General features: G+C 42.6%; 1 protein-coding gene and 1 long non-coding RNA gene across 2 annotated transcripts; one reads left to right on the top strand and one right to left on the bottom strand.

The window, feature by feature from the left end:
- Nucleotides 1-2,355: 2,355 nt before the first annotated feature.
- Nucleotides 2,356-17,005, top strand: LOC124975282 (uromodulin-like). Its single transcript, XM_047538072.1, has 8 exons — nt 2,356-3,370; nt 9,521-9,726; nt 12,303-12,460; nt 12,878-13,117; nt 14,277-14,439; nt 14,738-14,849; nt 15,448-15,480; nt 15,965-17,005. Exons 1-8 carry the CDS (start codon nt 2,479-2,481, stop codon nt 16,015-16,017), a joined length of 1,857 nt encoding a protein of 618 aa, XP_047394028.1. The 5' UTR covers nt 2,356-2,478; the 3' UTR covers nt 16,018-17,005.
- LOC124975477 (uncharacterized) lies at nt 7,873-14,484 on the bottom strand. Its single transcript, XR_007106900.1, has 4 exons — nt 14,108-14,484; nt 13,150-13,236; nt 9,219-9,372; nt 7,873-8,210 (listed from the first exon to the last, which is right to left on the bottom strand). It is a non-coding gene; the product is annotated as an uncharacterized LOC124975477 (long non-coding RNA).
- Nucleotides 17,006-17,701: the final 696 nt, after the last annotated feature.

Raw genomic sequence — 17,701 nt, 5'->3', positions numbered from 1 at the left:
TTCCACCCACTGAGCACCTACTGCATACTAAGCACCTTGCAGAGGGCTTCTCATGCATTACTTTACTTAATCCTCATGACCAGGAGTGAAGTGAGCACTCTTATTGTCCTTGTTTTGCAGTAGAAGAAACTGAGGCTCAGAGTCATGTGGTGATTTCCACGTCCCCCCATCCACAGCGCTGAGATTCTATCCCAGCTCTGACTTCAGGGCCCAGCTCACACTGCATTGCTTCTCAAGGGAGATGCTGAGAGCCGGAAACCTCAGAATCATAAAATTATCAATTCCAAGTGCCAAATTCGTCACTATAGTCTACTTCCTCCCATCAAATCCCAACAGGGTTTTGTAGAACTTGACAAGCTGATTCTAAGATGTGTAAGGAAGGACAAAAAGCCAACAATATTTAAGATAATGTTGAAGAACAAGACAAAAGACTCATCCTATGAAATGCTAAGACCTACTATAAAGTGACAATAAGATCGTGTAGTGCAGTGACAGAAAAGCAAATCAGTGGGATCAAAGAGAAAGTATGGACAATAGTGTGTGATACCTAATGACAGATGGCACGACCAATCAGTGGGGAAAGAATGGACTTTTCCATAGGGAGCAGAGACAACTGGGTAACCACTGAAAAAAAAAGTCAGATCTGATGGAAACATCGCTCCTTGCCAATAAAAACCTGAGATTCCTGTAGCAAGATGTCTGTTCATTTCAGTTTTTTATTGTAAATGGGTCCAGATATCACTTGATTTCTGGGCTCCTCTGAAATCAAGCCCAAGTTCCTCACTGTGCAGAGGGAGACATGGAGGCCACAAAGAGGTGAGGCATTCCCCAAATCTCACCATTCAGAGAGAATCCAGGTCTCCAGCCCAGGTCTCTCTACTCTTTCCAAGCCTCCTGGTCAGCTTTCTGACCCTGTGACCCCTTAGCTCTGCACAGAGAGTAAGGTGTAGGTGGGGCAGGTGCAAGCAGGACAGGGGTTGAGAACCAAGGTCAGTGCCCCTTGGACCTGGGCCATGAGGAGGATGAGCATGGGCTAGGTCACCTTCGTTTTTCTGAATTAGCCCTCTGATAATCGCTAGGGCTGCAATGACAGGGCATCAGGTGATGGACTTGTTTCTGCCCATTGCCCCGGGGAATGAGGAAGGTCTCCTAGGGATCCAGCTGAGCATAGCTGATTTGGGCCTTTCTCTCAAGGGAGAATGGCTGGCTCAGCTGTGGAAATGAAGCGTGTTTTTGTGAAGCAATGCAAAGCAGTTAGGAAGATGTTGGGTTTTGGGGTCTGAGAGGCCTGGTTTCAAAGGCAGTGCCAGCACTTCCTAGCTGTGTGACCTTGGACAGATGTCTTTACGTATCTGAGCCTCAGTTTCTTCATTTGGTAAATGGAAATAACAGTCCTGACCTCAGTCTGGTCGTGAGTATTCAGTGTGCCAATGCTTATGTGTTAGACAAGAGGAAAACTTCATGATCCTTGATTGCTAATGCATTAAATGAAGCATTGGGCTTGTAAAGAGGAGTCATGTTCTACAGAAAGATTCGCAACTCTACCTTTTTCTTTGGTTTCTCTTTTTTATTATTTATCTAATTATTTATTTTTGGTACTGGGAAGTGAAACCCAGGGGCACTTCACCACAGAGGTATACCCCAGTCCTTTTTATTTCTTATTTTGAGACAGGGTCTCATTAAATTACTAAGGGTCTTATTAAGTTGCTGAGGCTGGCCTCAAACTTACTATCCTCTTGTCTCAGTCTCTTAAGTCCCTGGGATTACAGGTGTATGCCACCACACCCAGATGTCTCTCTTTTCTAAGTTTTATATCTTTAAATACTCAGGGCAGTAGGAAACTATTATCAAACAAGTCTTCAAGAAACCAAACACCAAGGGGCTACGGATGTCCTCAGTGGTAAACTATTTGTCTGACATGTGCAAAGCCCTGGGTTCAATTCCCAGCACCACAAAATCAAAACGAGACAAAACACCAAATAAGAGCGTCACCAAGTGAGATAGTGATTTCTACCTTCTGCTCTCACTGTCTTTAGAGACATTGAACAGAATGAGACACAGTCGCCCATACTAGTTAAATTCTTCCTCTCTGGCATGCAGCCATTGAAATCTACTAGGACAGCATTGGAACATAAACAAATGTGGGCCGGTAATAATGAACTTGATATTATTTTTACTGGATCTCCCAGTAAAGAAACTTGGCAAGTCAGAACATCTGAAAAGGTGGAAGGAAAGGTAGATTGGTTTCTCTTTGGTGGAAGGAAAGGTAGATTGGTTTCTCTCTGCTTTTTTTTTTTTACAGTCTTAAGGGTTGCATCAGACGCATCTTCCACAGAAGTCTCTGTGCCCCAGGGAACAATATTATGTCCATCTACAACTTTAGTTCTGTCCCACAGTGGGAGAGATCACATCTCTGCAGCTAAACCTAACAGCTCACCAACAACTGAGAAGACATCAGTGTCTGAGACCCAGCAGCATATGACAGCTACTCTTCCAACTTCACCACTGAAGAGCAGCTTGACAGGATCCAATAAGGAGACAACCTCAACACATGGGACTTGGAAAGAGAGACTGAATACAACCTTTACCACATCCACCAACGCCATGACATTGTCAAACTCTGAGATGACTTCTCTGTTGAACGACCAGGAAGGGACATCCAGGACCACAACCTTACCCATCATAGTCACTTCAAATGAGAACTCCAAACAGAATCAGACAACTCCAATTACAGCCCCCCAAACAACAAACACCCCAGCCAACAGAATGGAATCATCAGCGTCCCCTGACTCTGAGAAGGCAGCCACCAGCATAGATCCAATAGCATTAAAGACACCAGGCGATGACACTGACCCATCTGGGTTCATGACAATCACTGTCTCTGAGATGTCTGCTCCAAATACATCCTCAACATTGGACAAAATCAATGACACAAGTGGACTTTTATCCACGACGACCAGCACAGCTATCTGCACTAACTCACTAAACACAACTACTCTGGGGACAACGGTTCCTGGAACAACCACAACTAGGACTCAGGAAGGGCAAAGTACAGCTGCACCCCCACCCCCAGCAACAATCCCCATGACAAGCAAGACATCTGATTCACATCACAACACAGCCACTGGGACACCTTCCCATCCTGCACAAACAGCCTCTGGTGTTGGCACTGAGACAAGAGCTGTTTATTCCACCGTCCTTGTCCTCAGCTCCTCGGGGACAATGAAATCCTCTGCTATGACTGAGCCCAGTCAAACCCCCCCCAGATCTAGCCAGAATAGTAGTCCCAGAGCCGAAGCCTGTGCTTTGGATGAATATATAGCTGGCCCAGGAGACTGTAGGTGCAATGACAGCTACCACGCCCACACAGGTAAGGCTGAGGAACGCGAGCGAGTAAACCAAAACAGAGGTAAGGGCAGAGTGAACCTCACAACTCTGAGGTGGCCCAGAGGAATATTGTGTCCAAAGGGTACCAGAGGGCTGACAAGGCTTTGTTAAGACATTGGCATCTAATGAGTTCATCTGACTAGAGGTGACTTCTGGTGGGCGAACAGGCAGCTGGGCAGATGAGGTAGATAGACTGGACAATCTATCCATCCCCAATCTCCAGGATTCCAGCTACTGGCCATTCCTGGGGTCAGAGCTCATGGATCCATCAAAGACCAGAGTTAGCAGGGTGCAATGGCACATGCCGATAATCCCAGTGACTTGGGAGGCTGAAAAAAAGACCAGAGCCATAGCTCCATCAGAAGCCAAGAGGGACACACGGGGAAACAGAGGCAAAAGTCTAGATGTTGGGGCAAGTCGGTGTGCCAGATTAAATAGGAAGTCTGAGTTCAAATCAGGTATGGTGTTGCACACTTGCAATCCCAGGGATTCAGGATGCTCAGGGAAGAGGATCGCCAAGTTCAAGGCCAGCCTTAGCAACTTAGTGAGACTTTGTCTCAAAATTTAAAAAAGGTGGGGCTGGGGTTGTAGCTCAGTGGTAGAGCACTTGCCTAGCATGTGTGAGGTACTGGGTTCCATCCTCAGTGTCACATTAAAAAATTAATAAATAAAATAAAGGTATTGGTCTATCTACAACAAAAAACATTCTTAAAAATAAAAATAAAAGTCTGGGAATGTAGTTGTGGTAGTGCCCCTGGGTTTAATCCCCAGTACTAGGGATAAAAAAAGAGAGAAAAGGTGAGTTCACAGGCTTCTCCCAGGCTGTACTTCCAACACCCAGGCCCACATTCTGGCAAGGCTGAAGCTGGGTCCAGGGCACCAAAAAGGTGGCGATGTTCTCCAAATATATATTCTTTGCAGTCAGTATAATCCCCCCAAACTTTTGTTTTGAGACAGGGTCTCACTATGTTGCCCAGACTGGCCTTCAATTCCAGGGCTCAAGTGATCCTCCCGCCTCTATCTTCTAAGAAGCTGGGATGATAGGCAAATTCCATGACCAACTTCTAAAACATTTCAATTTAACAAAATTCTGATTTCCCTAAAATGATTACTCTGTTTTGTTTTTTTTTCTTTCTTTATTTTACTACCAAAATGGTTTTATTTTTGTTGTTATCAACATGTGTGGCATTGGAATCATATCATTTTGTTTCATTTCTTAAATATTATTTAAGTATGCATTAAAATATATATATTTAGGGGCTGGGGTTGTGGCTCAGTGGTAGAGCACTTGCCTAGCATGTGTGAGGCACTGGGTTCAATTCTCAGCACCGCATATAAATAAATGAATAAAATAAAGGTCCATCAACAAAATTAAAAAAAAAAAATGTTTACAGCCAGGAACATTTACATACACCTAATCCCAACTATCTGGGAGGCTGAGGCAGAGGATCACAAGTTCAAGGTCAGCCTGGGCAATATCACCAGACCCAGTCTCAAATATATAAGTAAATAAATAAACAAATAAATAAGAAGGGCTGGGGATGTGATTTAGTAGAACACACTGGAGTTCAATCTCCATATCGCCAAAAAACATTTAAGAAATATGACACATTAATAAGGCCTCTGTAAACATAATCCTTTCTCAGTATGTTTTCCTATTTTGCTTCATATGTAAATAACTTAACCTATAAAATCATAAATAAAACTATCAACTTTTTTGGCCTAGAAGTACATCCACATTTTGGAGTTTGAGAATAAATGTTCTCTTTGATTTATAAATAATATGCAGTATTTGCGGTGTTTAGTATCATTCAAATGGATATCACAAATTCTTATTGACCCCCAACTTGTTCTGCTAATAGACCTTTTCAGTTTACTGGTAAAGATGCCATGAATTAAAAGTTATAATGGTCAAGTCAAGATTTAAAAAAAAAAAAAATCAGAGAAAGTGGCAATCTAAATATCACTAAATCTTATTAAAACAACTTCAGCTTGTATGAACAACAAAAAACAAAGAAGAATGAATACCATTCATTTTAAAGGTATCTAACAAAGTCTAAAATTTAATCAACAATGAGATTAAATCCATATTAGCCTTGCAAAAAAATTCCACCGAGATTCTGTTATAGGAACACAACCAACAACATCCTAAATTTTCTAAAATTTATTTTCAAATCATCATTTTGATGAGTTAAAAGTTTAAGTGTAAAAATAATGACACATAAAATTATTTTAGAAAGGTATACTTATAATTCCTGATATGCATTTCATTAGTTTTTGTTTAATGACTAGAAATCCTTATTTCTTCAGAAAATATTACATATTCATTGAAACACACCACTATCTGGTGACTTATGATATATCCACATCATTTCTATTAGGTAAGAATTAAGAGTAAAAAGGAATTTTGCATGTTGGGTATGTTTCACTTTACACATGATTTTTAGGCTTTTATTTATAGGTTATAAAACTTAGAAAACATTCTCAACTAATATTCTTATTAGATGTAAATGATGCAAACTACAAACAATACTAAGCTAAGTGCTGTAATTTTTCTTTTTTTGGTAGTGGGGATTGAACTCAGGGGCACTTGACCACTGAGCCACATCCCCAGCCCTATTTTGTATTTTATTTAGAGACAGGGCCTCACTGAGTTGCTTAGCACCTCACTTTTGCTGAGGCTGGCTTTGAACTCACGATCCTGCTGTCTCAGCCTCCCGAGCCACTGGAATTACAGGTCTGCACCACCATACCTGGCTGTTATTAGTTTTAAAATCTAAGTTTCTAGAAGTTTTTCTTTTCTTCTTCTTTTTTTAATTTTTAGTTGTAGATGGACACAACATCTTTATTTTATTTATTTATCTGTATTTGGTGCTGAGGATCGAACCCAGTGCCTCACACATGCTAGGAAAGTACCACTGAGCCCCAGCCCCAACCCCGAAGTTTTATTTTTCAGTCAATACAAAATGATCTAGTTCACACTATTAACTGCCCAGAAACTGTTTAAATAACTAAATATTCTTTGTTAAAGAGTGGGTTACAAGAAATGTTTTCTATGCTCTTATTTTAAAAAACAAAATTCTGGTATACATAGGGAATTTAAATACAAATTCATACATGGTGGCTAAAATCCTATCAACTTGATACAACATAAATCAACAGTTAATATGCATAAACAATTCAAAATCAAAGTTTATGTGGAAATGTCAACAAGTCATAACTATGACACATCAATACTGATGGGTTCCACTATGCTTTAACCAGGCACAGCAGATGTGCACCTCTGATAGACAGACTGCTTAGAAAGTTAAAGCGATCAGAGTTATAAATAAAGAACACATAAACATGCGATGCCAAAACATTAGGGCCATTAAAAAAAAAGTGAATAAGATGTGATGCGAACACATTTGAGAGTTCTCTCTGTAGGCCACCTTCCACTGGTTTATAAAGGCATGGTTTTATGATTCTTTTTAAAGGGAAAATACCTCTACACTGTCCCATGAAGTAATTTCACTGTGCATTCTTGAGTACAATGCAAACTTCAAGTCCTCTTGAGGAGTTTGACATAACTCACCAGGATCTCTCCAGAAAGAGAGCTTGTCTTACTTCCAGGAGCTGTTAGTGCTTCAGTAGCCTTGCAAAGTTCCTTAATAACGGATGATAAAGTTTCTGGGTTAATTCCTTGTTCAAAAAACCGAAAACAAATAGACAGTGTTTCCATATCAAAGCCAGTATTCAAAATTCTTGAAATCTCAAGCAGAACGTCCACGTCTCCCTCACCACATTCAGATTGGAGGCCAAGGGAGGCCGGAGCTTTTGTGTGTGTGTGTGTGTGTGTGTTTAAAATTTTTAATATCAAATTCTTCCAAAATACATTTCTTTAGCATTTCTGTTTTGGTCTTTTGGGTAATACTGTCTTGGGATGAAGTTTTTCTTACGTGCAAAACTAGCAGTGCTTAAGTTATTTTCCAAGACATATTTTTCAGGACACCAGTACTGCACAATATCAATACACACTGCACTACACTAATAAAGGGTTCCGGATTGAGTGTAGCTCAGTGGAAGAGTGCTTTTCTAGTATGTGTGAGGCTCTGGGTTCAAACCCTAGCACCACAAACAAACAAAAACCAAAAACCAGGTTTTATTGTAAAATATATTTGGGAAAGACTAGATTAAACAAAATTGTTTCTTGATTGTAGGACTTTTTCAGGCTTTAAAATTCCATTTGAGCTGGGCGTGGTATTGCATGCCTGTAATCCCAGCTACCCAGTGAGGTTGAGGCAGCAGAACTGCCAAGTTCAAAGCCAGCCTAGGCAAGTTACTGAGAACTTTTCTCAAAATAAAAATCATAAAGAGTTGGGATGTAGCTCAGTGGTAAAGCACCCTGGGCTCCATTCCCAGTACCCAAAAAAAAAAAAAAAAAGTAAACTGACGTTAGCCAACCAGTTATTTGTTCATTGTTTTGACTCCCTGACCCCTTCTTACAAAGAAAATATCTGAAATAACTAATGAAATAACTAATTTGTTTATGTTATTGTTTTGTGCTTTCTTCAAGCCCTTCTCTGTCTATGAAACTCAACCTGTTTTGCTTGGACCATCTGAAATATTTTTTTCTTCAGTGCTGGGGATCAAACCCAGGGCCTTGCACTACGTACAAAGCTAGTGCTCTGCCATGGAGCCCCGCCTACTCTGTTTTATGGGGTGAAGGGTCACCTGATTCTAGAATTGAAAATAAAGCCAATGAAGGTCGTTAAAATAGGGTTTGGGATGCCCATTTCATCTGAGTGGGTTCCCATACATGACTGCCAAGGTAGAACCGTGAGCTTTAAAAAAAAAAAAAGGAAAAAATTTGTTAAGTTCAAAGTAAAAAAAAATAAATCCAGAAATGCTTTATACTAGTGTTTCTATTATGTATTATTTTCTAGTTTTACTTTTTAATTCCAACTTTTGAGCAGTTCATCCCAAATTTTAACAGAAAGTATAGACGGCAGTTTGGAAGAAGGGAAGGGTGAAGTATTAGCTCTTCAGTCATCACCCAAAACGTATAGGGATTTGGCATGTATCTGTTAAGACAACTTGTGTTGCAAGTGGCAGAAAATCAACTCTAATTGTCTTGAATGAAATAAATTTTTCAATATCTGAAGGGTTGGTAATGTAGCTCAGCGATAGAGCACTTGACTAGCATGCATACTGCTCTGGGTAGATTCCCAGTACCATCAAAAAATTGAAAACCTCCCTTCAGTTTCTCAAAGGCCCTCCCTCCCCCAGGAGGGGTCTCCAATGAATTCAGGTTTGTTTGTTTGTTTGTTTTCCTTTATCTTTTGCAGTGCTGGGAATTGAACCCAGGGCCTACCTGCTTGTAAGGCAAGTACTCTACCAACTGAGCTATCTCCCTAGCCCTGAGTTTAGGCTTTTATGGACAGAAAGAGCTGCTAATTTCAAGCAGTTTAGGTCCCTCAAAAAACCCCACGGTGGGCTGGGGATGGAGCTCGGTGGCAGAGCACTTGCCTAGCATTCTCCAAGCTCTGGGTTCAATCGCCAGTCCACCCTCCCCGACCCCCACACACAGGAGGGCCTGGCTTCCTGCTTGGAATGGGAGAGAAATCAGAGAACAAAACATCTCAAAAACTGATCTTGTCAGCAAGTTACAGAAACAACCTGACTTAACTCAAGGAAAACTGTCTCAGCAAAGCCAAGGGCAGGTTCCAGCAGGTTTTCCAGGAACTGGCCCCTGGAACTAAGAATGTACCCAGAAGGAGTTGCCTCCTTCTCCTTGGTCTTGCTTCTCCTCCCATCTTGCACCTGTTCCCACTCTGCCCCTTTCAGCCTACCTGGCACAAGATGGCTGTGTCACCTCATAAGCTTTACATTGGCTGCTCCATACTGGCTGTAGTTGCTAATTCCTGGGCAAGAGATTCTGAGTGGGCTTGTGAAGGCCAGGGACCAGGGTCCCACAGGGCATGTGTGGCTGCAGGCACTCAACTGCTGTGAGGAAGAGTCTGCATTTCAGGCAGGTTTTAATGGGTTGGGCTAATATTCCGTGTCTTCTCCACCCACGTTAGAACTGTACCCCTCCCAGAGCTTCGTGCAAGGACCTCAGGAGTTCCCTATCCTGGCTGTTGTCTTCCTGCAGAATTGTCCAGGATGCCAGTGACCCTGAACTGCTGGCCACAGAAAATTGAGGTGGCCCTGAGCAGCTGCTTCCTGGAGACTCAGCACTGGAATCTGAAAAAAGATGGCTTCTCAGGATGCTCCAGCATCAAGAAGATAGAACAAGGTCACAGGGTCCAGGTCTTCATGCTGGAGAAGAAGCAGGGGACTTGTGGACTCCAACTTCTTGTAAGCAAGCTGGGAGAGGTCATCGGAAAGGGAGCGGGAGCTGTGAGGTGGGGCTGGGAAAGGAGCAATGGGGTACCAGTCCTGACCTCATCTCTGTTTGACCAAGGGATTCTCTAGAGTGGAGTCAAATCTTAGCCATCAGACCAGTCTCCTCCTCCCATCCCTGCCCTGTACTTGCTACTGAACCCTGGGGTGCTCTACCATTAAGATACACTCCCAGCCCTTCTTATTTCTCATTTTGAAACAGGGTCTCACTAAGTTTCTGAGGCGGGCCTTGAACTTTTGATCCTCCTGTCTTACCCTCTCAGGTAGTTGGGACCACAGCTGTGTGGCACCCTACCCTTCTAGTCCAGTCTTTTTGAGGGGAAGTGACCATGTTGTGTGCCTTCAGACTGGGAATGCCCTTACATGGTGTCATGTTTGATGGATTGGGATACTGGTTTCCAAATTGTTGGCCATAGAATTCTTTAAAATACTAATAATGATGACCAATATTTATGAATTTCTGACCACATGCAGCAGATCAAATCCCTATTAACACACATTATCTCATCAAACTCTCAGAGTAATCTTATTTTACAGATGAGTAGCCTATGGCTCAGAGAAGTTAAGGGTTTTCCCCAAATCATGTAGCTAGTTATTAGCAGAGTTGGCTTGTATTCCTATGTGCTCTCTAATGATGCTTCCTCCTTTCTTTAAAAGTCTTACATGGGTTGGGTTGTAGCTCAGTGATAGAGTGCTTGCCTAGCACATGTGAGGCACTGGGTTTGATTCTTGGCACCACAAAAAATAAACAAACTGAACAAAGGTATTGTGACCATCTACAACAAAAAAAATATTTTTAAAAAATCTTACATAAGGATTGGGGTTGTAGCTCAGTGGTACAGCGCTCGCCTAGCACGTGTGAGGCACTGGGTTTGGTCCTCAGCACCACATATAAATAAATAAATAAATAAAATAAAGGTATTGTGTCCATCTACAACTAAAAATATATTTTTAAAAATCTTACATAAGTAAAAGTCAAATAAAAATAGATAAATACTTAAAAGCAGAGCAGTTCTGACTGAATTGTGGAGGTGTTATATCCTGTGGGTCAGCTTCCTCCCAACACATAGGGGTTTTCATACCTTTGCAAGGCAACTCTGGGTCTCCATGGGCTCAGTTGGGAAAGCAGAGTCTGTCCTAAAGATAACTTCATCCCTCCTTGTCATCTGCCAATATCTCTAGTGTGCCACCCAGGAATTCATGGTGCGTCTTGCTTAGGTTATAAAATAAAGTTGGCAGTTTCAACATGGAACACTGAAGTCCACAGTTATACCCCTAGAACCTCTATCAGTGTCCTTTATAATAAATTGTTTTACTTATAGCAATAAAACAATCAGTCTGATTCTTTCTCAAAATTTGACCTATGTAAACAATAACCAAAAAGACATCCAATCTTGGGATAGGGACCACAAGTTGGCATTTATAACAAATATCCCAGTGAATCTTCTTTTCTATCCCCTGTGGTACTATGGATTGAATTCAAGGCCTCACACGTGCTATGTAAAGCTCTACCACTGAGCTACATCCCCAGTTCTTTTTATTTTGAGATAGGGTCTAAGTTCCTCAGGCTGGCCTTGAACTTGAGACCCTCCTGCCTTAGCCTCCCAAGTAGCTGGGATTCTGGGTATGTACCACCACATCCAGTCCATGAAAATCTTTCATTCATTTATTTATCTATTTTCAAGTGTAAAATTACTTTTAATTTATATATTCACACACCCATTGAGATATATCATTTTAGGTGAATACATATATGTGGTCATATACTTTTTTTCATTGATTCTTCTTAGTTATGTATGACAGTAGAATCCATTTTGATAAAATGGGGTATATCTTATTCTAATTAGGACCCTATCTTGTGGGTGGGCACAATGGTGGGATTCACTTAGGTGTTTTCATGCATACATAGGAAAATTATGTTTGATTTATTCTACTGTCTTTCCTATTTTTTCCAAGGAACTCTAAAATGCACACTGAAATTTGAGAACCACTGGCAGAGAGATTAAGATCAGGGGCCCTGGTATCAAGAGAAGTGTTCCTGATTTTAGTCTCTGTTACTTGCTTTGGGCAAGCCTTTTTAACCTTTCCAGCCCTTAGTTTGCTCTTCTGTAAAATGAGACTAATAAGCTGGGTGTAGTGGTGCACATCTGTAATCCCAGAAATTTGGGAGGCTGAGACAAGAGGATCACAAGTTTGAGGCTAGCTTCAGCAACTTAGTGAGATCATTTCAAAATAAAAAATAAAAAGGACTGGGAGGTAGCTCAGTAATAAATGGTTCCTGGGTTCAATCTCCAGAACTAAAAAGAGAGAATGAGAGAGAGAGAGAGAGAGAGAGAGAGAGAGAGAGAGAGAGACCAATAACAGAACTCTCCTTAGAGAGTTGTTGTAAAATCACAATACCTGGCATACAGCTCAGCCTCAGTGAACTTTAGCTATTAATTTTATTTAAGTAAATATCTTGCAGCCACTGAGAATGGAAGGTGTTTCCCTTAGAGATCTGAGGATAATGGCCACCCCTCCGTCTCTTCTAGACCAACGACAGCCACGCCCTGTACTCTCTGAAGGTGCAGCTTCAGCAGGTTCTCCCTGGCTCCAACATAACTGAGCCCACAATACTCAGTTTCAGCTGCGCATACCCTCTGGCGGTGAATATCAGCCAGACTCTCCCCCACCTGGTGGACTCCATCCCGTGAGTTTTTCCCTGTCAGTTACCCATCTGGCTGGTCCCCGAGTTCTCAGTGCTACCTTTATTCCAGGCAAAAAGTCATCGCCCTCAGATAATTGGCCCCCTATGTCTACCCCCTAGATGTAGGAACCTCTTAGATGAAGACTCAAAGCATTAGAGAAAAAAGATGCTTCTTGAAGCAATGCATTATGGGATGCCTATGTAAACTACTGTGGGGTTGGATGGCTTCAAGGGTCCTGAGTGGGGATCAATTAGGCAGCACCTCATTTTTAGGCAGTCCAGGAGGCAGGTGAGCAGGTTTGCTCCTCTCCTTATTCTCAATGGCTACCAGTGCCATTGGGTGAGACAGAAGGTGAGTGTGCGTCCTTCCCTCTGAGGTTTCATGGTGAGATTCTCACTCTTGTCCCTTTTTGGATATAGGACCATCCACTTTACCAGTACGGGGGACACTATCATCATCCTGAGTGTCTTCACAGACTTTCAGCTCTCAACTCCACTCAAGAATAGAACAGCTCCCCTTGGCACACTCCTCTACGTGGTTCTCAATGCCACAAGCAGTGATCCTGACAGATTTGCTCTGGTGGTCAATGAGGTCTTTGCCAGCACCAACACTGCCAACAAAGAGGCCGTTAAGGCCACCTACCATTTTGTGAATGAGAGGTACATGTCTGTAAGCCCCAGTAACCTCTTACCTGTGCCAGATCAGCTCTTAAGACGGTGGCTTATGCTGGATGCTTTTGTAGCTATGAGCACAGATTGTGTCATTCTCCTCTATATGCCTGGCACGCAAACATGGGGAGAAAGTAAGCGCTGGGTAAACGTTTATTAACGAATGCATTATCATTCCCATTTTGCAGATGAGTCAATTAAGGCTTAGGGAGACTGAAACATCCTCAAGATTGCATATCCAATAAATAGTATTCATTTCTTTTATTTTTTCCTCAGTTACTGAGATCCAACAATGACAAGATAAAAAAAAAATAAACTTTCAGAGTGCTATATACTATATGTTGGACATGCATAACAAATAATAGCTAATGATAGCTAATACTGACATAGTAGTTACCCCATGCAATCCTCTTTTAATATCTTCACATTATTAACTAATTTAAGACTCACAATGCACTCTATGACATAGTTATTTTTTCATTCCCATCTTAGAAATGGAAAAATTAAGGATCAGTTCACACAAATTATTTAAGTGACAGACTTTGCTAAGTGTTGAGGTCACCGAGATAGCAAGGCCAAGGCCTTACTCTAAACAGTTTGGCAGAGATGAGACTCCTGACTTTTAATATTAAGTCTTGGAAGAGCACAGTGAATCACTTACTGTCTCAATCATTCCTCCAAACAACCTTTGGGCACAAGTCACGAAACACAGCATCGCTGAATTTGCCCCAGCTTTGATATTAGTTTTATTTATTTTTATTTTGCACATTACTGCATACAGCATGGTAGGTCAGTACTCTACTGGGTTACATCACCGACCCACAATTCCTACTTTCTTAGGAGGAAATATAACCTACTGATTAAGGGGTGGGCCCGCGCTGGAATCAGGCTGCTACCCGCAGAACCTTGGGTAAACTGCTTAACCTCTCTGAGCCTCATTTTCCCCATCATTAAAAAAGAAAGGGGGGGCAAAAGTATTACCTTCCTCCTAGAATTGGTGTAGGATTAAAAGAAATAATCCATGTAAAGTTCTCAGCACGAGATCCAGCACCTGAATTTACACAGGGCAAGTAAACAGAGGGTAATCATCGTTGGTGCTTTCGCAACACCGGGCTCGCTAACCAGTCGGTGTCGCTGCCTCTCCCCACAGCTGCCCAGTCCCCAGCCGGCTGCTCCATGGTCTACAATCCAACGGGGCCTCACTCCAGGTGACGATAGCCTTCAAACTGTTCCGCTTCTTAAACAGCGATACACTCTACCTGCACGCCCGAGTGACCCTATGTGACAAGCTGGCGGAACGCCCGTGCCCACCGGTGAGCTGCAGGTTCCTGGGCAGCTGCCTGCAGGCATTCCGCCCTAGCAGGCGTAGAAGCCCGAGCGTAGCTACTGCGTCCTCCTGGGGGCGGGGCCTGGAGGCTTGTGGTGCTGGGGATTGGCCGATCCGCCCAGGGGCGGGGCTTGCGGAAGATTCAAGGGCCTGGAGTTTGAAGACCTAGGTCTTCGTAGATTGGTGAACTCACTTGGGGGCGGGGCAGGGACCCTGCTTTCCGCAGCTCCGGAGCAAAGTCCCACCCTGGCTGGCCTCACCACTTGGTCTTGTGTCACCCACAGACCTGCAGTCTAAGGAATCCGGCCGCGAGGAATTCGCCCTGGGAGAGCCGAACGCGAGAGGACTTGGAGCGCGGCGGCAGATGGATAGTGTTCGGGCCTCTACGAATAACGGGTATCTGGATCGATCATTTGTGGGACCTCCCTGACTCCTCTTCCAGAGCCTCCCACTCACCTGCTCTGAGATCCCCGACTCTTCACTGAGCGCCCTCTTACCTTCATGTCCACATGCTCCTCCCTAAAACCAGTCTCCTTCCCGAGGTCATATCCTCCTGGGATCTCCCTCCACTCTAAAAAGGTCCCCATCACTTGCAGAGTCCTGTCCTCATTCATTGAACCTCAAATCGAAGCCATCTCTGCCCCCTCCCATTGTCTCCTTTCCTATCACCCTAGATCACTCTTCTCCTAGGCTGTTTCTCCTTTGTGTATGGGGGGGTGGGGGTCAGGGGGCGGGGAAGGTCAATCTTACTTGCTAGCCTGGAACACTCACTTCATTGTAGTCCATAACAGCCCTGCAAAGCTCCAACTCTCATGGGAAGCCCATCTCCTTATTAAATCCATTCTCATTAGCAATATCATCATGCCCTTCTGAGTCCCATATTCAAGAAAGTGCCAGCTTTTTTGCCCAACCCTGATGAAATGATGGGAGAGTCCTGGCCTTGTCCTATTAGGATGCCACCTTAGGCATAATCTTTGTTTCTTTGTGGTTTCAGAGTCCAAAGCCTCCAGGAGCAGGAACTCTCCAGGTTGGTACAAAATGATTGCTATGATGAAGTTTGTTATAACTGCACTCTAGGTCTTGGCAGGTGCTGATCTTGGATCCTGTTTGTTCTCAAGTCTGTGTGACCCAGGAGAAGAGAGTTAACTTCTCTGCATCTCATTTTCTTCAGCAACACATGCAGAGTTGCCAGTGTAGGGCTGTTGCTTTATCCCTTATTAGAATCTGAGCTATCCAGGAGTGATTTAGGATAGAGTAGTGTTTAGGTAAAACATGGTACAGTGGCACATGCTTATAATCCCCACTACTCAGGAGGCTGAGGCAGGAGGATCATCTGAGTCCAAAAGTTTAGGGCCAGTATGGGCCTAAACTTTTTTTGAGACCCCATCTCAAAAAAATTACTAAATTACTAACTAATCCTCCAGAGTGAAATATCTAAGCTTTAAAAGTTTTCCAGGCTTTCAAATTTCCTTAATCCTATTTTATAATCATTTTTTTTTTCTTTCCTGCAGGATCCTGGATGGCCATCTTTCTCCTGATGGTAATTGACTGGATCCTGGATTAAAATCCTCCCCAGATCTTCCTCCAACCCTAGTCCTTGGCCTCTAATTTACTTGCCTGAAATAGGAAGATTTAGGGAAAGGCAAGTAGTCTGTCCTCTTGTCGGGAACCAGAGAGGTTGGAAATGGGACTAGCATGTGGCCCAACAATTACCTTGTATTAGGTTGTGCTCCCTCATCCTGCCTCTCTTCCATCTCTGGGATTCTTAGGGGTGATTAGATTGCTCTAATGGTGGGGGAGGTGTAGAAGATATAGCCAATAAATACCAAGGAATTCTACTTTGTTTTACTCCTTTCTGTATAATCTGATCAAAAGCTTCAGTGCTCCGGGTTGATGGGACTGAAGGACTAGGGGTGGTGAATGGGTGAGAAGTCATTTTATTCTCAAGAATATTAATTTCCCCACATGTAAAATGAAAGTTTGACTGAATGATCTCTGCTTCAACATGGGAACTTTATCTCATTCCACAGAAAGGTCTAGGACTTTGGCCAGCTAAGTTCCACCCTGCTTTTTTTTCTGAAACATGGACAATAACTATTCAATTCCAGAATAAGCATTGAATGTTTTTATATAATTTTATCCAAGTCCTCTCCTTCTACCCCTTAATTATTTCCAACCTCTTTAGTCCTCTCTTCCATAGAGGGTGGATACAGGCAGCAGTGTTTACACTACTATCATTAATTCATTCAAAAATAGATGTATTACATACCTGTTGCTATTTTAAACCCAGAGGATTCAACAGTACACAAGATGCAGTCTTTCACCTTCCAGAAAGGACACTTGAGTACAGGGAATAGATAGTGTGGGTCAGAAAGCAGGACGGGCTTTATTATTTGGCAGAGGTAGCACCTACATGAGGTGCAATTTCACAAAATTGCAGAAAAGCCTTTTTGCCTTTTGTTGTTTTTGAAATACTGTTTTTTACTGATATCCATGATTGTGTTAGAAATTAATCTTCTGAGGAAAATGTGGGTTTAAGCAACATAATAAAAGTTAAATTCAACAGTTTTTTTTTCTTTTTTGCAGTGCTAAGGGTGGAACCCACAGACTTACACATACTGGGCAAGTGCTTTACCACTGAGCTACACCTCCGGCCTTCAAATTTAAATAGCAGCCTTAACATTTCATACTTGAGAACATTTTATTTAATACTTTAACAGCTCATGAAAAAAATTCGGCCAAATGAACACTCCATGTTATTTTTTTATGCACATCAAAGTCACACACTTATTAAATCAGCATAAAATTAATTACATTTCATATTGACTTTAAAGGTATGGGGTAGACTGTTTAAACAGCCCTGCTGCTCATGCCTGTAATCCCAGCTACTCAGAAAACTGAAGCAGGATAATCTTTGCCACCAGCCCCCCCAACTCAATTCAGGGAATTGAGCCCAGGGGCACTCTACCACTGAGCTACATCTCCAGCACCTTTTATTTTTTAAATATTGAGACAGGTCTTGCAAAGCTGTTGAGGCTGGCCTCATACTTACAGTCCTCCTACCTCATCCTCCTGCCTCAACCTCAGGAGTCACTGGGAATCATGGGTATGTGCCACTGCACCTGGTCAGGAGGATCTTGTGCACAGGAGATTGAGGCCAGCCTGGCAATATCATGATACCCTGTCTTAAAATAAATAAATAAAAAAGCATGCCTGTAATCCCAGCACTCAGCAGGTTGAGGCAGCAA

The sequence above is a fragment of the Sciurus carolinensis genome, chromosome 1, assembly GCF_902686445.1.
Source record: "Sciurus carolinensis chromosome 1, mSciCar1.2, whole genome shotgun sequence".
NCBI classification, from domain to species: Eukaryota; Metazoa; Chordata; class Mammalia; order Rodentia; family Sciuridae; genus Sciurus; species Sciurus carolinensis.
This window is presented reverse-complemented; position numbering and strand designations above follow the sequence as displayed.